Here is a 23679-nt window from a genome sequence, read left to right as displayed (position 1 = left end):
CACCTTTGTCCCATAACTGAGCCTGCTCTTTTAATTAGTTTGTTGATTTCATAATTACGCTCTGCTACACAGAACTTTAACTTGCTTATCTTCTTCTTGACTCTTCTAGTTATGACTATAAAGGTTTGTGTTGGTCTAACTTGTAACCCTGAGTCTCCACAGCTCTTCGTATTTATATCTCCGTCTCTGTCTTCTCACTACAGTTTGGACGCAGACCATTCCTAAGGTTCTCCAAAGATACCGTCATGAAGATCTCCTGAAGATCACCGAGTACTTCAGGCCCTGCCTGGCCTATCTGATGAAAGCTAAGATGACGAACATCCTGGAGAGCCTGGTCAGCAAGGACATCCTCACCAATGATGAGGTAGGGGAGCCTTTGTGGGGTCCATCTAAACTGGTCTGCAGTAAGGGTCCAGTATAAGGGACCAGTACATGTGATTCAGTTCTAGTTCTGTTTGGTGTGTTGCTCACTTTTGATCATTTCAGAATCAGCAGCACATCTACAGAGGCACATGGGTAAAATTTTAATTTGTTGGTAAAAGTAAAAAATATAAATGTTTTAGAGGTACCCAAGACATTTTATTTTTGGTTTGTTGCAACAACAGTTTGCAGTTCTGAATGTCTCATCAACCAAGGGAGGACATGGATAGTTGAAACTAATTTAATATCTTTATACTCTATTGTGATATGTAAAGGTTAATGGGATATTTACATTAAAGAACACCAAAGCTGGTTGAACATTTTAGATTTGCTGAAACCTCTTAGCTGCTGACTGGGTTCACCAGTAGAGGTCTGCGCTGGGCTCACTTCTTCTCATACCCACCTGTTCTCATTGAAGTGACATTACGACAGGCACAATGCATCATGGATATTCTAACTGCCCTCTTGGCGTCCCCGTGTTACTTCATGGAAGGTCTCACTTGCAGCAGTGGAAGTCAAGCAACATGGACAGCCGGCTCACAACTGGCAGAAACTTTCTTTTCTAATTTGATTCAGTATTCCTCACTCTTCATGTAACACACAGATAACATGAGTGTAAAACAAATTAAAAAAGAAACTCTGGTACTTATTTTGTTTATTATTACCTGTAATTTGGTCACAGTGTGTGTGTGTGTGTGTGTGTGCGTGTGTGTGTGTGTGTTAGTGTGTGTGAGTGAGTGGGTCCTGTCCAGGGCAGTTTCCTGCCTTGCACCCTGTGCTGTTTGGATAGGCCCTGCAACCCTCACAACTCTGAATTGGATGAATGAGAACAGATGTGTGTGTGTGCATGTGTGTGCGTGTGCGTGCGTGTGTGTGTGTGTAGTCAATGTGTGTGTCACTAGAGGAGTCACCTTTGGATTTTACACACCGACCTGACAATTCACTTGTTATCAGTTGTCATCTTCTCCATTTCTGTCCTTTGTTCACATGATACTTCAGCTCTTTCTTTTCTTTTGATTGTGAAGCTCCATTCATGTTTAGGTGTGTTCTCATAAAATGCAAAAAGCACCAACTGTGATTGGCATGTCTGTCTGTCTGTCTGTCTGTCTGTCTGTCTGTCTGTCTGTCTGTCTGTCTGTCCGTCCGATTCTCAGTATGAAAGACGTTGGTTCCCAGGGACTGAAATGTGAAACTTGGCACATTTATTCTTCAGGTCTAATGTGTGCGACAGTCCAATGTCCACTGAGATATTGTGATTATTGTGTGCTGTACACAGTTATGAAATTTCAAGATCTGTAGTTGAAAAATATTGGTGAATTTGTGAACTCAACTATCTGAATACAAAGAACAATTCTGTGTGGCTTCAATTACGGATAAATTTAACGGATTTAATCAGAGCTTTTACTTCGACTTTTATATTTTTTATATATACTGTATATTTCTTACTTGTTCAACAGCCACTTCTGATGGCAAAACAGGGAAACCCCTGCAGTCGTGTGCTGAAGTAAATACACCACCGGATGGGGCGGGGTCAGATGTGGGCGGGGCCAGATGACAAAGTATTACCATATATGGAACAAAATGACAGTAATGTGTGTTTATATATTCAATGCACTAAATAATGCCCTTTTTTATTTATTTAGCATGATAGTTATTATATTGTTTATTTACTTATCACCATCCCTTACTGTCCCAGAATGTAGCAGTAGGTCTCATTATTTGCTAACATTCTTCTTCTTCTTCTGCCTCCATCCCATCCCGCACTCATTGTGTGTGAATCTCAGTCACAGCAGCTCAAAATCAAAGTAGAGAAGTGACATGGCGTTCATGTCCATAACATTAAATGTGAAAGCAACTTAAATACAAATGTGTGACAGACGGCTCAGAAACACTTCAGTGACTAAACGTGTCCTCCTTAAAACAACCTCACAACTGCATTATCTACAGATTATAATCTTTAACATGTCACTAACTCTGTCATTTATCGACCACAGTGATCCCCAGTCTGTCATGTTCAGATACAGTCAACATTTTTATCTTGAGATTTTAATTCTTCCTCAGTTGCTTCTTTATAAAATGTGATGTTTAAGAAGTTACAACTCCAGTTATCTGCAGATCTCCTCATCCACAACAGGGCAGAAACCTTCACATCACTCGAGTAGACATCTGCTGTGAAGGCAACTTCAGCTACCTGATATTGTAAAATGGTATTATAACATGTTTGATGTTCACTAGTAGTACATGGAATTATATTCTGTTATTGCTGTTCTTTCTGAATATGATTCACTGTTATAAAAATATGTCATAAACAAAATGGTGATAACAAAACCTTTGATGAAGTGATTAGAAAATGTAAAAATGCTCCAACTTTTAAAGCATCTCATCAAGTCTCCGCAAGCACATTTTCTTACTTGTTCCCCTGGGCAGCCACTGGGGGGGGCGGGGTGGTCTGCTTGATCACATGACAAAGTGGTGCTAAGACAGGGCAGAATCTCCAGCTTCCTCATTGAACAGCGAGGACTCCTCACAAAGTGTCAGTTTTAGTCAGAGGTGTGATCAAGTCCCAATTTTGCAAGCACAAGCAAATCTCAAGTCTTAAACCTCACGTAAGAAGAAGTAAGTCCTAAGTAAGAAGAAGCAAGTCGTAAGTAAGCCTCAAGTCCTTGAAGTAAACTCAAGTCAGGCGTCAAGTCTGTAATTTTGTGGCTCAAGTCTTCAGGTCTCATGTTTGGTCAATACCTTCTCCTGATATATACAGTAAGCGTTTAAATCATCAGTGATAGTGTAATTAATCTTGTGGTTTTTTTTCTTGTCATCACTGCAAAGACCTTCCAACTGTTCACATATTCAATCACCTGTGTGTGTTCACTCAAACCGTTTGCACGACAGCAGACTGGACCTCAGTTTAAGGGTTTCTTTCTCCATTGCTATCCCAAGTAGCCTCTCATCTTCCTATCAGGCCACAAATCCACAGTTACAGAGAGATGTTCAGCTTGCTGCACTTGCTTTTTGACATTTGCTTGTTTCTCTGCAACCAGTTTTCTATTTTAGAGGTAAAAGTCTAACATATACTTATTATCGACAATGGACATGATGTGACGAGAGCTCCTATGTTCAACTATTGATAGGGCATGTTGTAACCTACTATTAAGTCTGACAATATAATAATAATTATAATTCTTTGCATTTATATAGTGCTTTTCTGACTACTCAAAGCGCTCAGCAATTACAGGTTAAGGGCCTTGCTCAAGGGCCCAACAGAGCAGAGTCCCTATTGGCATTTACGGGATTCGAACCGCCAACCTTCTGATTGTCAGTGCAGATCCCTAGCATTATATTGCATTGTGCAATATTGCATTAGTGAGGAGCTTTTATTGAGGTGGTTGGAGTTGTAGAGTTTAACAGCATTTGATTCAATGAACCGAGAGATGCTGGTCTGCAAAAGGCTCACTGGTTACCATCTTGGTCTTCAGATATTCCTTAAGGCTAAGAAATAAGAAAAAAAAGCAGCCATATCTAAACAAATAAGAAATGTAACATATTTTTCTACACTTTGTCCCAATTATGGTCCTATAGTAGTCAAGAGGGGAATATTAGGTTGAGCATTTTATAAAGCATGAGCAGGCAACAAAAATGAATGTTAGCTAAAGCTAATATACTGTAGTGGCTGCATAATCATTATTACATCTAAAGTTACAGTATTTATAGCTGTTGTTTAAGTGTGAGTCCTAAGGCCTGAGGTGCACATCCGAGTGAACAAAATCCTACAGCCTGGCACCATTCAGATGTGGAAGAAACAAATTGTACATATTATTAAAGAAAGAAATCTTATCCTCAATTAGGACCTTTCTGAGTCAGGAACCAGGCAGGAGGAAACTTGTTCACTACGTCTTTATTTCTCTTCATGAAGAGTCATGAAGCTTACAGCATCCTGTTACAGCAATGGACTAATGGACAGTGACCTGGGCAGAGGTTATCATCAGATGGTCAAGGACTAAAGGCAGATGGCCATTCTTATAGATAACTGAATTTGGATAGCAGTGCTGAATGAATGCATAGACATCACCTCTGGTTTACTCTGACTGGTTACAGGACATGAGATGATTTTCAGCAGAGAGCATAACCAGCTTACATATCCATAATAAAAGTCTCATGTTATTATTCTCTTGCTCTCCTCAAACATTTCTTAACTTCTGCCCTTAACCTTTTCTTGTGAAGTTTCTGTGTATGTGACAACCATCAAGTCGTGTTTACAGGACGTCTACTGATTTCTATTACATCAGTCAATTCCTTAAACTGCCTGGGACATTTACTTCACCATTTCAGCAGTCTTTTTACACTTTTCACACAACACTTCATGGGTAAACGCTATCTGTATATTAACACTTTAATGACTATATTACCCCTGATGTTCCCATTATTCTGTCACACAGAATGTAACGCTAGCTCATTAGAGAGTCAAACTTGTAACCAGTTGACCTTTTAATGCTCCTGTGCTGAAATGGGTACGAAACTGCAACACAGTCTTTGTTGAACTTAAATGCATTTTCATAAAAATACAATTTGCTGAAATAATAGCACATTTCATAAAATGTTTTAAAGAACATTGAAGTAAGCAGTGTGTTAGGAATATATATATATGATATAGAGACCATAGTTCATAGAAATGGTATAAAAAGTTCTAATTAAATTGTGACCTGAAAATTCACTTCCATTTCACATAAAACAGAAAGTCTGTTTTTACTATTCATCAAAAATAAGGGAAAACAACTTTTTTCAGGGAACTTTTATTAATAAAAGTTAAATATTTGAAAACAACATAATAATCAGCGGCATGTAGCAAACCGCTTTATATCTCCAATATTGCTGCTTCCAGCATGAGAGAGAGACAGAGAGAGCGCGTGCGCCAGGCTTACTAATAGGAAACATTTAGAACCAAACCTCCCAGTGCTTGAATATGTCGTGGCTAAAAAATTCATCACCAGAAGGCTTTTTACCTGAAATAAAGGCTATTAGGAGACATGATAGGCAAACAGAGTTTACAGTTTTATTGCAATAAAATAAGCATAATAATAATAATAAAAATAACAAGGACTCAAGCCAATACGGCCAAATTGAGCTGAGCCGCGAACAGTTCCAAATCCAAAACGTATATATCATTTTCTTATCACTTTGTCCTTGCTCAATTAGCTCATTCAGCACCTGGCTTTACTGTTCATTGTTTTCTCTAGGTTTCTGTGTGGCTTATTTTGATTGGTCTAAGACTGGGTAGATGGCTTCCTCTTACCATCTTTGGGCTTTCTGATGTCATTTCCTATCTTCTCCGACCTCGCTCAAAAAAGCTCTTTTGCTTATCTTCTCTGACTCCTCTCTACTCCTGTCCGGCCGAACCTTGAGTTCCCATGGGAACCCTTATTATCTCCTTACTTTCCTATTACTGGCCCCCTCCTGGTATTTTATTATTCTATGCTGTTCCCATTTTTTCTAACTGGCCAAGGCTTCAATTCCATATATGGGTTTCCTTTAAGCTTTCCATACTTTTTCATAATAGTGGCCTGAAGCTTAGGCTTTAATTAAAATTGAACTATGACATGTGTCTTTATTTTAATTATCTGCTTGGCATGTTTGGTTTGCCTTAATCTCTGTGCTAAAATTAATTTCTAATATATTCTACTAAATTTATTGCTAATGTCTAATTTTACTAATATTCCTTTTCATACATTGCATCAGAGTGACCTCGCTTACAGCAAAGGCCTTTTGTTGCCTTTCTGCTGATTCATCAGTCCACTGGTTTCTTTACGTGCCTTCCAGAGCTATCTTTTCTCTGTGGTATCATTCTTTTAGCTTCCTATCTCTAAACACAGGTGTTCTCAGTCTTATTTTCTTTATCTGTTCTTTTCCCACACTAGCAATTCTGCTGTAAACTTAAAAAATAATGCAAAATGACTGATTTTTAGTTAACTATTCACTTGACCTATCTTATTTTCTCAGCATTCTAATTTATGCTTAATCTAATGTTTTAGAAGCTTTTAATTACTTTTTATGGCTCTTTATGTTAATTTGATATCTTCATGCTAATATAAAAAATTTTCCTTCTACAAATATTAAACTAACCAGCCACACACACAGCACATTAAGCAAATGAATGAGACACAAGGCGAACAATGCTGAAAAAATGAGTGCTGCGGAGAGCTGACTGTACCTGATTTTTTTAGAGATGGATAGTAGGTTTAGGAGACAGAAGCTCAAAAGTATTCAGTCTAAAAAGTATTCAGCATTAATTACGCCTCTCTCCCTGTATTGTCAGCATTTACATTTTTTCATCTCCCAGCAAGCTTCGTCTTCCTCCTCTGGCTCCTCAAATGGAGTGAGGCGGCCATTTTCATAGGTCACCCGGAAGTGCTCGGTGCTGCCAGACCTTCTTCTGGGTGTGGAGGAAGTGCTGCAACCCAGGGGTCAGCAACTGTCCAAGTGCCCCCTTGGTGGTGGCCACGGGCCCCAGCAAGGTTGAGCTTCTGTGCTCCAAACCTGTGGCCCTGCTGTGAGCCAGGGGGATTGCACTCTAGTGTTCCAGGGGAGGTATTGCCCTGAATATGCCCCTTTCCCCCAGTTCTTCCATCACAAGGGCCCCGGCCATCTGCCACAACATCTTGTATGATTTTGTTTGCCTCATTCATTACGTTTGAACCATCAAATCAGCACTGAAGATTAGCAAACAAAATCCAGAGAAAACCTACAGGATAAAAGTGGTTTCAAATACAAACAAGATCACACTTGATCCCCACACAGAGAATGGAGGACATGTGGATAGAGGTTCCTCCATTTTCTTGTTCTACAGTCACAGCTAACGTCAACCATCTGAGTTTGAGGAGTTTGCTGTGTCTTCTCTGCACATGTTAAGCAGACTCTGAACTTAAAGTAATTTAGGGAAAGAAAGACGATCTCTACCACTTCTTGTCCTACTTGGTTACAATCCATGTCAATGCCCATAAATATGAGAGTCCCGGAGATTAAACGTCTATCCCCTGAGATTCAAGCATCAGAATTTGCCACAAGTTACAGCATTTAGTCAAGGAAAGTCAGGATTCACTTTTTCAATTTATAAGTGAAGTTTGAATTAATCAGCAAATGTATGTTGCCCTGGTTTCAAATTTTAACATTGATTTGTCATTTATCTTTGCATCTTTTTTACCTTTATCTTTAATTATCTTAAAATTATCTTGTGCTGTTTATTTATTTATCTTCTGCTACTCTTATTTATTTACTGTATTTATTTATACATCACAGCATCTGTGGCACAACAATTTCACTCTGCTTCTCACAATGTTTGTGACAATAAAGATCTCAAATCTCTAATCTTGAATTTTCTGACATCATTGTGACACCTCCTGAGGGCTACGGCCATGTTTGTATGGTTGTTATGGCCATTGTTAGTCACATGACACTCCAGTTTTAGAAGATGCCTGCTGATCCAGCGCTGCAAGCTCAGGGTCTCTGAACTGGAGGAGGAGTTGGCTGGCCTGCATTGTAGTAGAGAACTGGCAGATCTGGCCCAAGTGTCCTTCAGTGAGGTGGTGCTGGTGGAGACTCCAGACCGATTTGGTGCGTCACATTTAAATGTAAGTGCAAGGCGAGGGGTGCACTCTGTCTCGGGGCATCAACTCCAGAATTGTAATTGTCAAACCGCTGTCTTTGAAAACTCTGAGCTGTTGGGCAGGCACGAGGAGCTCAATGGGCCACCTCAAAACCAATCACCAAAAAATGAGGTTGTAATGATAGAAGATGGCATCATTAGGAAATTGAAGAGCAGGTTTCCACATGCACAGATGGGAGACCTCCTTGGAAGGGTGGATAGGCTCTTGGCAGGAGTGGTGGTGTATCCAGTTGTCATTGTCCATGATGGAACAAATGTCATACATAGGGGTAGTCTGTCAGTTCAGCAATCCAAATTTAAACAGTTAGGTGGCAGGCTGAGGAGCAGAACTGACAAGGTAGTCTTTTCCAAAGTTCTGCTTGTGCCTCACGCCAGTCCAGGTAAGACTGAGGAGAGCAGAAGGCTTAGCGCATGGCTCACACTTAGTTGTAGGGTAGAAGGGTGTAGGTTTATGGGGCATTGGGACTCCTTTTGGAACAAACTGGAGCTGTTCTGCCATGATGGGTTACATCTGAACCAGAGAGGCACCAATGTATTGAGGAGGCGTATGAGGAGGTCAGTCGAGGATTATTTAAACTAGGGAATGGCTTGGCAGTTTAGGACAGGCCAGGTTTAGAACTGAACATGGAGGAACAAACAACAGTGGAGAAATAAAAATGCATAGTAATGTAAAGTCTAACCTAATGTTTAAATGTAAAAATAAGATGAGTAATACATTAAAAACAGCTTGTCTTAATGCTAGAAATATTAAGTTTGAAAAGGATAAACTGGGATAAGCTTTAAAGTGTGGAGAGAGTCGAGGAGTATTAGTACAGGTTTAAAAACATTTTGCGTGTAATGCAGGACAGGTACACACCTAAATTGGAATACGTAGGAAATTTAAAATAACTCTGCAGTGGGTTAATAAAGAGCTGAAAAAGAAGCAGCAAAGGAATAATAACTAATATATAATACACTAAAGTAACTAATAACTCCAATGTGAATTGTAGGGCGTATTAAAACATGAGGGCAACTGTTAAGAAAGAAGGATATCAGGGAGGCTAAAAGACAGTTGGAGAGGAATAGAGCAGATAAGGCGAAAGACGACCCTAAGAGATTCTTTCAGTATTTTAGTAGTAAAAGATAGTGGATGCCCTAAACTTATATTACAATAAAATACAATACAGTTTATTTTTGTATAGCCCAAAATCACACAGGAAGTGCTGCAATGGGCTTTAACAGGCCCTGTCTCTTGACAGCCATCCAGCCTTGACTCTCTAAAAAGAGAAGGAAAAACTCCCAAAAAAGATCTTCACAAGTGAGCAAGTTGATAACCTCCCTGAGGTAAACGCGACTACTAAGGAGGTACTGAGGGATTTGGAAATTGTAGAGGGAGAAGTGCTGCTCAGATTAAATAAGCTAAAATCAAACAAATCACCAGGACCTGATAATATTTACCGCAGAGTTCTTAAGGAGGTTAGTGAGCACAGATATAAATCCTTGATGCATATTTTTAGGAAGATTCTACACTCGGGGGGGAAATTCCGAAGGACTGGAAAATGACAAATATTATCCCATTATTTAAAAAGGGTAACCGTGCAGATCCAAGTAACTGTAGGTTAGTAAACTTATTGTGCATCACAGGCAAATTAATGGAAGGAATTATTAAGGGAAAGATTGAGTAACACATGGCAAGAACAAGAGTTATTAGGAACAAACAGCATGGGTTCAGAAGAGGGAGGTCATGTTTAACCAATATGTTGGAGTTCTATGAGGAAGCAAAAGAAGGATACAACCAAAGTGGAGCAGATGACATTACTTATGTTGACTTTCTAGAGTTTGATAAGCTGCTGCGTGAGAGGTTGGGTATCAAACTAAAAGAAGTGGGAGTTCAGGGTGTGGTGTGTAGATGGGTGCAGAATTGGCTCAGACACAAAAAGAAGAGGGTGATGGTGCGAGGAACCTCATCAGAATTGGCTGGTGTCCACAGTTGTGTCCGGCAGGGGTCAGTGTGGGGGCTGCGGCTATTTTTAATATCTATAAATGGATGTAAAACTGTGAGGTTTGAATTCACAATGGGGATTTTGAAAATTGAAAGTACACCTAATGATTAGAATTTAGGAGTCTTAGTGGACTTGACACGATCAACTTGAAGACAGTGTTCAGAAGCAATTGAGAAGGCTATCAGAATGTCAGGTTATATAGCACCTTGATGTGTGGAGTACAAGTCACAGGACGTTCTGCTCAAGCTTTATAACACACTGGTGAGGCCTCATCTGGAGTCCTGGGTGCAGTTTGAGTCTCCAGGCTAAAAATAAGAACATAAAACACTAGAAAAGCTCCAGCGAAAAGTGACTCGGCTAATTAAAGGGCTACAGGGGTTGAATTATGAGGAAAGATTAAAAGAGCTGAGCGTTGTCAGTTTCAGCAAACGAAGTTGAACAGGAGACATGATTGATGTGTTTAAAATTATGTAGGGATTTAGTCCAGTGGATCGAGACTGTGACTTTAAAATGAGTTCAACAAGAACTTAGGGACACAGTTGGAAACTTGTGAAGGGTAAATTTTGTGCCATCATAGGGAAGTTTATGTTCACACTGAGAACCACAGACACACAGAATAAGTGACCACTGTAGGACTTTAGGGGCCTTCAAAACTCAATTTAACGTTATTTTTGGGGATTTAAATGGATAGGACTGGCGAGCTTTATTGAGCTGAATGGCCTCTTCTCGTCTAAATCTTTCTTTATTTTAATGTTCTAATGCTCCCAGCATTATAAAAGCATATGGGACGTGCAGTCCCCGAACGGAGATTGACAGGTGGCCCCATTTCTTGTGAGATCATCTTCAGAATATAAGGGACTTGGCAGAACAAGCATCCACACATAAAAATCAAACAATAAACAAAACCAATAAAAATACATAATTATATAAATAAAAAACAAACAACACAATAGCATAAATAGTACAAATCAAAGGACCAAAGATGATCAAAAAGGACATAATAAAGGAAATTACATGTAAGCCAGAGAGATTAGCCCATCTTAAACATAACATCTTGGTTGTTTTTCAGATTGTCAAAGTCAAAGAAGAGTCTGAGGGGACAGAAGGTGTGGACTCCTTCATCGGTGAAGTAATGAAGAAGGACCGAGTGGTGCTGATCAGCCTGTGGGAGGCGCTGGCTGAGCAACTTGAGAGACTCCAATCACCAAACCTCATAACATTAATGGAGGAGGTGACAGAGGAGAGTAAGTCGATGGAGTTCAGTTCACAGTAAAATTCTAACTGTCCAAACACACAATAAGGTGAAGTAGAGAGGGGAACACAATACACATTAGAACACAGTAGACCACCTGCTTTATTCATTATAAAGTTCTATTCGCATTACTGGTGAGACCCATGATTAGCACCCTGATACCATTAAGTCCTAAGCTCAATGTGCCCTCTGATGCCTTCAGACTCATTTGTAATTTTCTTTAACAGACAGATAATCACAGGCTCATTTGTCCAGGCCTTTACAGACTTGTTGTCAGGCCTTTACCTCTGACTGGTAAGAAGGTCATACCTTTCGTTATTTATCACAGATTGTTCGAGATTTCTATGGTTTGAGTTCTCAAGGACTCAACCTCATTGCCAGACACTTCTTGACTTTTGTGACATGTAAGAGAATCAAAGGACAACGATAAAGAGTTCAGTACCTCCATGGTAACCCCATATAATTGGATTGCATCTAATATAGAAAAAACAAGCAAATAATTGTATAAAGGTTTTTCAGACATGAGTTCAGTACAGAACTGGCAAAGATGGCGGAGCTTCCAGTTTTCAGTCCTCCTGGCAGAAAGAAAAAGGTCCAGGTGGATGGATGGAAGTGACACCAGAGATGTTCTAGTCATCAATCATCTGGTCTGCAGAGGGAGGAAGAGAGAAAGACATTAAGACACAGCGCCAACCCCTGGTGTGACAGTTAAATTACAGTCACTAGAGCCCTTCATCTGTCCCCTATGCGCCCGTGTGTAACAGACAGGATAACAGAAAGTTTAAAAGGACATTTGATAGAAACATCACAAAAAAATTGCAAGAAGGACGCAAAGAGATTCTGTCAGTATTTTAGCAGTAAATACCTGCCATGGAGGAGGTGATGTGTGTCACTCTAGGAGGTGTATGACGAGAGAGCAGAACTATTCTTGCATTCCTTTTCTGTGCTTAAACAGCTGGCTATTGGAAAATGTCCCTCAGCTTGTTCCGCTTCTTCATTTGCTTAAGAATTACCTGGAGGTTTTGAGAATTAGAAGTAGAAAGTGGGGCGGCACGGTGGCGCAGTGGGTAGCGCTGCTGCCTCGCAGTTGGGAGATCTGGGGTCCTGGGTTCGCTTCCCGGGTCCTCCCTGCGTGGAGTTTGCATGTTCTCCCCGTGTCTGCGTGGGTTTCCTCCGGGCGCTCCGGTTTCCTCCCACAGTCCAAAGACATGCAGGTTAGGTGGATTGGTGATTCTAAATTGGCCCTAGTTTGTGCTTGGTGTTTGTGTGTGTCCTGCGGTGGGTTGGCACCCTGCCCAGGATTGGTTCCCTGCCTTGTGCCCTGTGTTGGCTGGGATTGGCTCCAGCAGACCCCCGTGACCCTGTGTTCGGATTCAGCGGGTTGGAAAATGGATGGATGGATGGATGGAAGTAGAAAGTGTAAAAAGCTCTCCAATAGTGTAAGTGTAGATTTTGTAGAAATGCTGCTGTTGGATATTACTTCATTGGCTGTGTTTTCAATGATAAGAGATAAGAATCGGTTTAAATTGAATGCATCAAGAACTAAGTATGTATGGAGTTTAAGAGAGTTTTTATAGACCCTGTTTCTAAGTTATTCAATTATGGCTCACTGTAGTCTGACATGCTGAGAGGAGACACACTAAAATACTGACGTGCTGGTGTCATCTTTGCAATCGAGAGAGAAGCAGATGGGAGTTGCTGAGTGTTTTTGGGTTTTCTGTAGTGTGAGAGTTAATTAAAAATACATTTTTCTCTTATATACTTGGATTTTGGTTGCCGCTAAGGAATTGTGCTGGAATTTTTAAAGCGTTTTTCTCTTTAGAAGGGGTTTTTGCTTTTTTTCACCTGCAGAGGAGCAAAAGCAACTGGGTGTTTAGGAGTGTGCTTGGAGAAGTTGCTTGTTACGTGTTGTGATGAAATAAAGTCCACAAAACAATTATAAAGTGTTGGGGAATTGCCCCGTATATGACTAGGATGCAATAATTGGTCAAAAATGATTAGAAAATCAAACATTCGACATTCATGGATTTGAGAAGCTCGATTTTATACAGTAGAAAATGGCTAGAGGAAATGATTTTGCAGGAATTTAGATGTAATCGGACATGATGTCATCTGGACTGGACGGAAATGATATCATCGGCTAGGGACCGGATGTGACGTCATTCGGACTGGACGGATGTGACGTCATTTGGATTGGACGGAAGTGACGAAATCAGTGAGGGACCGGAAGTGACATCATTTGTATGAGCTGGAAGTGACGTCATCTGTGGGAGTTGGAAATGATGTCATGGTTGAAGAGGATACTGTTGTGGAGCCATTTTCAATGGTGAGAATTATTGATGGTGCGTGAGGATTATAATTTTTCTTCTTTTGTTCTAGAAAGGCAGAGAGAAAGGCATCAGTACCACAATTCAACCCCCCGTCTGATAATAAATCGCTCAATTCTGGACTTAATGACAGCCTCCTAAGCGCACGTGTGTGACATGACCCCCCCCCTCAGCCCAGATCCATCGGGTTGGGCAGCCAGAACCGAGAGGTTGTAGATCCGGGAGAGGGCATCAGCGTTGGCTTGAAGAGAACCTTGACGATAAGTGACTCTGAACCTGAAAGGTTGCAATTCCAAAAGCCACCTACTGACACGAGGATTGGACTCCCGATACAGAGCCATTCATTGCAAAGCGGCATGGTCCATCACCAGAGTAAATTCCCATCCCAACAGGTAGTAACAAAGTTGTGTCACAGCCCACTTAATAGCCAAAGCCTCATGTTCCATCGCTGCATACTGAGTCTCCCTATCCAACAGTTTCCGGCTGAGGTACATCACGGGGTGTTCAGCACCATCGATGCATTGGCTCAACACGGCACCCAATCCTGTGTCTGATGAATCGGTTTGGAGAATAAAAGGATAAAAAAAGTTAGGGGATTTCAAAATACTGTAGGTGCTGATGTCAGGGCCAATTTCAATTCACAAAATGCGGCTTCAGTAGTATCATCCCACACCACTTTAAGAGGATCCCTTTTCTTTGTCAAATTTGTGAGAGGGGTAGCCCTCTTGGAAAAGCGAGGAACAAAGCGACTATAGTAGCTCGCTAGTCCCAAGAAAGCTTGCACTTGCCTCTTAGTAATCGGACAGGGTCATTTAGTAATGGCATCAATTTTAGAACACTAAGGTTGAACTGAACCGCCACCCACTAGATAGCCTAAATATTTGGCCTGATTCAACCCAAAGAAACATTTCTTTGGGTTGATTCACAGCCCAGCCTGAGCTAGTGTGGCAAGAACAGCCAAAACCTGCTGTACATGATCCTTCCGTGTGCCAGAATAGATAACAACGTTATCCAGGTAGGCGGCACTGTAGGAATTGTGGGGCTGTAACAGTGTATCCACCAGACGTTGAAAAGTCACTGGTGCCCCGCGCAAACCATAGGGAAAGACCCTGTATTGCCAGTGTCCACTAGGTGTATTAAAGGTGTTTTTTTCTTTAACGGAGGACGTTAAGGGAATTTGCCAGTACTCTTTTGTCACATCAAGTGTAGTTAGAAATTGTGCATTCCCCAGCCTCTCGAGGAGATCATCCACTCGAGGCATGGGATAAGCATCAAATTTGGAAACCTGATTGAGTTGTCGGAAGTCGTTACAGAACCTCCACGAGCCGTCAGGTTTAGGAACTAAGACGATTGGACTAGACCATGGACTATAACTTTCTGCAATAATGCCCATGTCTAGCATCCGTCTAATTTCCAATTCTACTTCTGCTTTCTTTGCTTCGGGAAGTCTGTATGGGCATTCTTGGACGATTACCCCTGGGTCAGTTAATATAGCATGTTCAATCAACGTAGTGCAACCTGGTTGCTCGCTTATTACTTCCACAATGGACAAGATGGCAGTTTATAGCTCTTGTCTTTGTCTCCATGAAAAATTAGATCCGAAATTAAGGGGTTCATATTCTGCGAAAAGGGAGCGTGGCTGACCGGAGGGAGGCTCTGCCTCTCTATCCTTCCACGGTTTCAGCAAATTGCTATGATAAACACGCTCGCTCGGTCGACGATTAGGTTGTTTAACTAAATAATTGACAAGCCCTTTTTGTTCCTTAATTTCATATGGCCCTTGCCAATCTGCAATTAATTTAGGAAGTAGGAACGAGCACCATTACACAATCCCCTGGGTGGAATTCCCGGAGGGTGGTGTTTCGATTATAATTTTGCTCCTGCACTGCCTGAGCTCTTTCTACATGTTCTTTGAGTACGGGCCTAATTTTATTTAATCTATTGCGTAACTGTGCGATATATTCCAAAATATTAGAGGATAGCAAAATACCCGCACTTCGCAGTGGCGAAATACTGGCTGAATATTTTAATTAAGAAAAAAGTAAACATTTTTAAACTGAGGGAAAATATACAAAAAATTATTTGTTAAGGATCTCTTTGTATACGACGTTGTCAGTTCGTCCCTCCGGTTGTAATATGACCAAGTATCTATCTATCTATCTATCTATCTATCTATCTATCTATCTATCTATCTATCTATCTATCTATCTATCTATCTATCTATCTATCTATCTATCTATCTATCTATCTATCTATCTAAGCTGTGCACTGAGCTTACTCTTGAGCATGCAACATACAGTTGGCCATGTGAAAAGCAATCCTGCCTCAAATCAATGCCAACCTTTTGTAATGTTTGTCCTTGAGACTTATTAATTGTCATTGTGAAGCAGAGCCTTACTGGAAATTGAACGCGTTTGAATTGAAATGGGAGATTAGATGGTATAACGGGGATGCGAGGAATAAAAACTGTGTCACCTGAGGCACTGCCAGTAAAAATAGTTGCTTCAATTAGATTGTTTTGTAGAGATGTGACCTGAAGTCTCGTGCCGTTATAAAGTTTTGGTGGCAGTAAATTTCTTAGTAACATTATTGGTGCCCCAACCTTCAAAATGAGATCATGTTCAGGAGTGCCTGGAGGATTTAGAGTGTTGAGAAACTACAACTGAATCAACAGATTGATATGTTTTTGGTTGTGAAGGTAGTTCTTGAAGTAAAATGTGGTTTATAGTCGTAGTCATGTCATTTTTTGGTGTCAGGATAGCTCTCTCTCTTAACCATGACACGTCATTTTGGTGGAGATTTCGTAGATCAGGGTAAACATTTTGAAGAAGGCTTTGTAAGATATTCACAATGAGACAGAGATTTGTAGGAATATTTATTTTACGATTTTCTTGTATGAAGGTGCCATCACCTATACTCATCAGAAGAGCAAAGAACTCCTCGGCTTTTTTGTCGCCTTTCAAATGAACTCTCATGTTTATTTTTAAAGTAACAACATTGATTTGTGGCCATAGATATGAAGATTTCAGAGATGCTTTAACTTCATCAGCGCGTGTTCCTCTGGGCACGACTGGTAGGGTTTGGCGGAAGTCTCCAGCCAGTAACACTGTCAAGCCTCCCATAAGTTTGTTGGTGTTTCGGATGTCTTGGAGGGTCCTGTCTAAAGCCTCAATACCTGCTCTGTGTGCCATAGTGCATTCATTACAGACAATAAGCTGACAATGTCACAGCACTTCAGCCATGTTGCTCTGCTTTGATATGTTACACATGGGGGATTCAGTATGGTTGAGGTTCACAGGCAGCTTGAAAGCTGAATGAGCAGTTCTGCCACCCTCTAGAAGAGTTGCAGCAATGCCAGAAGAAGCCACAGCTATGGCAATGTTACGTTTTGCTCGGATTTTTGCAAGGAGAAGGTTTATTAAGAATGTCCAGTTCCTCCTGGAGCATCAAGGAAAAACACTGTGCCAGTGGCTGACGCAATGCTGCTCATGATTTGGTCATAAACTGACTTTTGGTCACTATTTAGCAACCGCTCGTTATTTGTGACTATATTGGCCAATTATGAGGTGTGTAAGATGTCTCTTTCAAGTACTCGGGATTTGACGTAAGTTGTGCCAGTTCTGTTAAAGGTGAAGGCAAACCGTAATGATGAAGAGATTGACCTCCAATACCAATTACGTAGTTTTCAAGCAACTGTAGACAGTTGTTATAGATCAAATTTAACCACTGGTGGACTTCTGTTTGTATATGATCTCTTTCAGTCTGTCTCCTAATATCTTCTGCTATGCTGTCTTTATGTTTTTCCCATAGGTTTAAGGGGTTTTCCATTTGGCAGAACACCAACATGACAGCAAACAGTTCACGGATCTTTTGAGGTGAGCGAGACAGAGCAGCTTCCTGTAGAGTCTCGTCCCAGTTGATATCGTCATGTAATAAACCGAGTGCCCTGCAGGCTGACTTATAGGTCGGATGTAGGACACCATCAACTGTTCTGAGAGATTTGAAAGATGTGGGACCTGTGATTTTGTTGAGCAGCAGTCGAAGATGGTAGCATTCAGAGTTATTCGGGTGTACAGTGTAGACCCGTCCCAGTACATTATCCTTTTTCACTCCCAAATGTCCTGGTACAGGGTTGCCCTGTTTCCTTCGACGAAACATGTTGTTTGCCCACACATAATATGATGGAATTTCATTATAATGAAGTTGTTTTGCAAAATTATCGTGTTTACAAAGGTCAAAGAACGCTAAAAGGGTGGTTTGTGGTGGATTGTGTACTTTATCGGCAATGTTGCCTTCTGTGAAATAAATTCTTTGTCCGTTCTCAAGATGCACAGCAAGATGAACGACCGGAGGGAAACGTTCGTGAATGGGAAAACAGAAAATGCGCCAGGCTGCTTCAGAGCTACTAATGTAACGACCAGCTTCGTATCGAGATACTTCGTCATTTTGATTTTGTATTGTAAATACTGCCTGGTCACTTCCCTTGTTAACATACTTGCAGATGTATTTGATTGATTTTACTGAAGTGCAAAATTCGACATTGATGTGAGCATTGAAGAAGCGGGACAGCACAGGACTATAAGGGACCACCCATCTGTTGTCGATATCTACTCCTTTGATGTTAATTGTATGACTTCCATCAGCAGGTGCGCGCCGGCGGTACTGAGGGTAACCATCTTCTCCGGTCTGAGTTTCTGAGATGAACGGACGCGGGTACTTCTTAGTGCATATTCTGTTGATCATGCACGGTGAGTTGATATTATGAGGTCCACATGGGCTGTGAATCATGGTGTATTTTACTATTTTGTGTAGGGCAGGGTCAGTCTGTGGATCAGGAATTTCCGCACGGATGACTTCATCGATGAGAGCTGGTTTAATCTTATCCTTTAGCCACAATAGAATGTGTGCATGGGGAATACCTCGCTTTTGCCACTCTATGGTGTAACATGTAGCAATTTGTACAGCCGAAAATGTTACTCTTAGTGAGCAAGTCTATCATTTTGCGCATCTTGAGATGAAATACACGACTGATAAGGTCGTGGCGATCGTGAGGTTTTTGACGTGGAAGGAGAATTTCTGTGATGTCAGGCCATTTAGGATTGCAAGTAAATGTGATGAATAAGTCAGGGTGGCCATAATGACGTACGTATGTCATTGCGTCTTGTGTACGCTCGTGCATATAGCGAGGTCCTCCAGTGAAGGAAGATGGTAATATCACAGCTTGACCAAGTTCTATTAAATCAGTGTCGTTTTTGTCAATAGCATCTTTTAAGTGAACGTAATTTTCAGCTCGTAGTTTTTCTGATTTAGTTTGATATAATTTAGTCTTTCGGATTCAATTTTTGTGTACATATCAACTAAAAACTGATTTAATAAAGTTCGGAAGAAAAGGATAGTATTATCATGATGTTGTCTGATCATAAGCTGGTATGAATAGAAGTTTGCTGCAGAGACGGTTTTGTTCATAGGTAACTTACTGGTAGCATGAACTTGAGGTATAGACACAGAATAGCCGTCTTCACCATAGCAGAACATGAGAGGATATTGAAGTGCATCATAGGATCTGTGGGTTTCCTTAATGCGTGGTAGTTTATTGTCTCTGGTTTTCAAGACAATATCTCTATTGTTGAACGTTTGCCCAACGATGACAACACCAACTTGATGAACTGTGGGTTTATTAAATCTGCCTTTGTGTGCATGTAATGGTTTTTTGTCTGCGTGAATGACAACTTTGAAGTCTTTGTCATCATCTGAAATACTGTCCATTGTGGAGTGGAAGTCCTGGATGTAAGTGTTACAGTCATGGAGCATTTTTTGTAATTGCTCGACCAGGGGTATGTTAAGTCCAGAAAAATTAGCGCAGCAGATTTGTGCTTCCTTTTCATCGTCCCCGACGAAATAAATTTGCAAAAATTTGTGTTCCTCACTCGGCATAGGTAAAAGACTGCCAATCAAGTGATACACTTGTCCCTGATTACAGCACAAACCAGGAGACTTGCATTTCCACTTCTGAGCTTGACAATAGTCACAGTGAACATCCATGGATCCAATGTGTACTGTTTTGTCAGACTCATAATGTATGTTTGGGTCGTACGCAAATCCACAATTGGCTTTTTTGAGCCAAACCTGTTGTTGTCGTATGAGCCGCTTTTCATTATTGGGATCGTATCTAGAAACAGAAGCTCTATTAACTTGTGGATTTACCTCCGTGTATTTAGCGACAGCATCTCTATGAACTTGTGGATTTGCTTGCGAGTATTTAGCCACAGCGTCCCTATTAACTTGTGGATGTGCTTGTGAGTATTTAGCGACAGCGTCCCTATGAAGTTGTGGATGTGCTTGCGAGTATTTAGCCACAGTGTGTTTATTAACTTGTGGATTTTTCTGCGAGTATTTGGCGGCAGCTGCACGAAGTTGCTTCCGTCTAGCTGCATCAGAAAATCTACCATGACGTCTGATACGCCTCCTTTTTACTGTGTTCTCACAGCTTGGATTGCTGCTGTCATAATCGGCTCGAGCTGGATTTGTGTTGAACTGACATTCGGTATGTGTCAATCGATATAAGCATACAACAGGCTTCATCAATAACTTCGCATCCATCTTTTGAGAGTTGAAATATTCATAAACATCAAAGTGTCCACTACTCAAATCGTTACCTATGAATCTAAGATGTTTAAGAGGCATTGACGGTTCTCCAAAGGTGTAAAATATTTGGCCATTTTGGTACACTTGAAAGCGACAACCAAACAATTCAGCGGCAGCCATCAACTCACATGCAGAACCATAGGTGAAGGGCTTAAGCATTTCAGTCTTATAGTGCTCCTGTGTAGTATAATTATCTCCTGTACCATCATCAGTCCACACCTTGAATCTGTCCCAGTCATTTAATACATAAGACACAATGTCCCTGCGGATATCAAAAGTGAGCCTGATAAGTCCGTGCAATATGTAACACAGAGAATGGTAAAGGCAGGTGCCATCTTGGGGCATGGACACCACTCGGTAAGTGATAGTTCTTTGATTGATGGTGATCACCTCCATAGACATGTTAATAGGGGTACAGTTGGAAGAATAAAGGGAATGGGTACTTGATCAGTAAACAAAGTATAAAATACCTACACAATAATTATAACAATTGTAATAAACGAAATAATTACCCGTGGATTAAATAAAAAGGCTGCTTCCTTTTCGAAGCAAGCAAAAACGATGGCCTTATATGGCGTTCATTTATAAAATAGCTTTGTGAAGCTTTTCTGCTTCACAAAAAAACAGCAGAGCGCCTTATATGGGCAGGCAGCAGATTAAATAAAGGAAATGGGTACCTGAACAGAAAACTAAGTCTAAAATAGCTACACAATAACCATAACAATCGTAATAAACGAACAATAAAACAGTAGAGAACCGAGAAGCAAGGAGAAAGGACGGCCTTATATTGCGTTCATTTATAACACAGCGAAGATGCTGTGTAAAGGCCTCTTCACAAAAAAACTGCAGAGCAACTTATATGGGCAGGCAGTCAGGCAAAGAAAGGGATTCAAATAACTATAATCGTAATAAACGAACAAAACAACAGCAGAGAAGCCGCGGATTAAATAAAGAAAATGGGTACCTGAACAGTAAACTAAGTGTAAAATACCTAGACAATAACTATAACAATCTTAACAAATGAACAATAACACATTGGAGAACCAGTGGATTAAATAAAACCTACACAATAACTATAACAATCTTAACAAATGAACAATAAAACAGCGGAGAACCCGTGGATTAAATAAAACAAACACAATAACTATAACAATCGTAATAAATGAACAATAAAACAGCGGAGAACCCGTGGATTAAATAAAAAGGCCGCTTCCTTGGCGAAGCAAGGAAAAAGGACGGCCTTATATGTCGTTCGTTTATAAAACAGTGTTTAAGCTGTGAAAAGGCTGCTTCCTTGGCGAAGCAAGAAAAGGAATGAACACACCGCAATGAAGAACGGCCTTATATGGGCAGGCAGTCAATTACGTGGGAGGCGTGCTGATTTCCGCAGCAGCCGCACTTATGAATATGCTAAGCACAGTCCTTCACCCGCGAATATTTACCTTATATGGGCAGGCACTCAATCACGTGGGAGGCGTGATGATGCAAGACACAAGACGCAACCGCCTCACACGGCGACCGAGCTGCCCTCTATGGCCATATACAGTATACGAAAGTAGGTTCCAGTTATGACCGTTACGCGTAGAATTTTGAAATGAAACCTGCCTAACTTTTGTAAGTAAGCTGTAAGGAATGAGCCTGCCAAATGTCAGCCTTCCACCTACACGGGAAGTTGGAGAATTAGTGATGAGTGAGTCAGTCAGTCAGTCAGTGAGTGAGTGAGTGAGTGAGTGAGTGAGTGAGTGAGTGAGTGAGTGAGTGAGTGAGTGAGTGAGTCAGTGAGGGCTTTGCCTTTTATTAGTATAGATGGGAGGACCTCCTCTTCCCAACCTTCTTTTACCATATCCAAAAGACCTCTGGGTTGTCTTCCATAAAGGAGTTCAAAAGGAGAAAAGCCCATCAAGGTCTGAGGGACTTCCTGATAGGCAAAGAGCACGAGGGGGAGTAACTGATCCCAGTTTCTTCCATCCTCGCTAACTACCTTGCGTAACATCTGTTTAAGTGTTTGATTAAACCGTTCTACCAGTCCATCAGTTTGCGGGTGGTAGACCGATGTTTTCAGATGTTTAATTTGCAGTAACCTAGCACTCTCTCTGAACATCTCCAAAGTGAAAGGAGTTCCTTGGTCTGTTAAAACCTCTTTGGGAATCACAACACGAGCGAATATCCCTACAAGTTCCCATGTGATTATTTTGAAGGTTGCTGAGCGCAAGGGAACAGCTTCAGGAAATTACGTGGCATAATCTACCATGACTATAATCATGACCACATAATGAGGGTTCTAAGGGTCCTACAAGATCAACCATGACCCTTTCAAATGGGATATCAACCAGGGGTATAGGAAGCACAGTCCCTCCTAGGAATCTGATGAATCTGACATTCTGGACAAGAAGTACAGAAACGTCAGACCTCCTCATTTATTCCAGGCCAATAAAATCTGAGTAAATGAGCATGTGCTAATTCACACACTTGATTGCGATAAGTGCGTGGTATTAGCAACAATGTTCAGCCACGCAATATAATAAATAATTTTTTATTACAAAGTAGGGCATTCATGGTGGAGGATCGACGGATATATGTCGGTTTACTGAAACTACTGCATTTCTTGCGAATTTCAAGGAATCATCGTTCAATTGTTCCCTTTTAAAAGAAGAGGGTGTAAATTTAAATTGTGAAGCTAATTCAATAATAGGGTCTTGAGCAATTTCAAGGGGCAGAGTTTCAGTCTGTCAGGTCCTTCGGAAGGTGGTGTGCCTCTCGTAGAGCCTGAGGGACCTTTATCTCTGTTTGACAATTTGACTGTATTGGGATTAAGGGAACTAATACACGGTTTGGAGACAGTCGGACTAGCTTTTTTTCCATCCATAACCAAGCCCTCTTTTAATAAAGGAGCAATAATGTTTTTATTATTAGACCAGTCCCGCCCTAATATCACTGGGTAAGGTGGATCAGGCATCACAACCACGACTGTGTTTTTCATAACGCTTTCCACCAATATGATACATGAGGCAGCTTTGTTGGAACAGGCGGATCGTTTCTGTTCGGGCGCCATTGTGGAAGATGACCCGGACACAGACAGGCGGACACGTTCAACTCACCCAACACACGTTTATTACAATAATCCATATTTACAGTAAGTGCACTCTAACCCCAAAGTCCCCAAAAGTCCAGGCCCTTAAACAATGCCTCTTCTTCCTTCAGGCCGCCTCCTTGCCTCCTCCAAGACCTTGTCCTTCCTTCTCTCCTGACTCCAGCCCCTGAATGGAGGGAGGCGGCCCCTTTTATAATCACCTGGATGTGCTCCAGGTGCCTCCCAACAATCTTCCGGGGTGTCCCCGATCCTCTTCCCCCCAGCACTTCAGGGCTCCCAAGCTCTGTACCCGTGGTCCCCATAGCCAC

At 41.1% G+C, this 23679-nt stretch overlaps 4 protein-coding genes and 1 long non-coding RNA gene across 10 annotated transcripts in view; 1 reads left to right on the top strand and 4 right to left on the bottom strand.

Annotated features, from left to right (window-relative positions):
- LOC114643553 (protein NLRC5-like) overlaps nt 1-23679 on the bottom strand; it is a 5922889-nt gene that overhangs the window by 518908 nt on the left and 5380302 nt on the right. The window lies entirely within an intron of this gene.
- Nucleotides 1-23679, bottom strand: part of LOC114643557 (NACHT, LRR and PYD domains-containing protein 3-like) — a 1908976-nt gene that overhangs the window by 636816 nt on the left and 1248481 nt on the right. The window lies entirely within an intron of this gene.
- LOC114642226 (E3 ubiquitin-protein ligase TRIM16-like) overlaps nt 1-23679 on the bottom strand; it is a 773543-nt gene that overhangs the window by 571093 nt on the left and 178771 nt on the right. The gene's annotated exons all lie outside the window — the stretch shown is intronic.
- LOC127527383 (uncharacterized) overlaps nt 1-23679 on the bottom strand; it is a 374162-nt gene that overhangs the window by 278078 nt on the left and 72405 nt on the right. The gene's annotated exons all lie outside the window — the stretch shown is intronic.
- Nucleotides 1-23679, top strand: part of LOC114641943 (NACHT, LRR and PYD domains-containing protein 3-like) — a 476010-nt gene that overhangs the window by 380268 nt on the left and 72063 nt on the right. The window contains exons 9-10 of one of the 2 annotated variants that reach the window (XM_051925776.1): nt 204-364; nt 11126-11300. The exons of the other annotated variant lie outside the window; for it this stretch is intronic. Coding sequence (XP_051781736.1) covers nt 204-364; nt 11126-11300 — 336 coding nt within the window. The remainder of the gene's footprint in view (nt 1-203; nt 365-11125; nt 11301-23679) is intronic. 2 annotated transcript variants of the gene reach the window in all.

This window comes from Erpetoichthys calabaricus, chromosome 4 (assembly GCF_900747795.2).
Source record: "Erpetoichthys calabaricus chromosome 4, fErpCal1.3, whole genome shotgun sequence".
Classification (NCBI taxonomy): domain Eukaryota; kingdom Metazoa; phylum Chordata; class Cladistia; order Polypteriformes; family Polypteridae; genus Erpetoichthys; species Erpetoichthys calabaricus.
The sequence above is the reverse complement of the archived record's forward strand: the minus strand, read 5'-3'. Positions and strand labels throughout refer to the sequence as shown.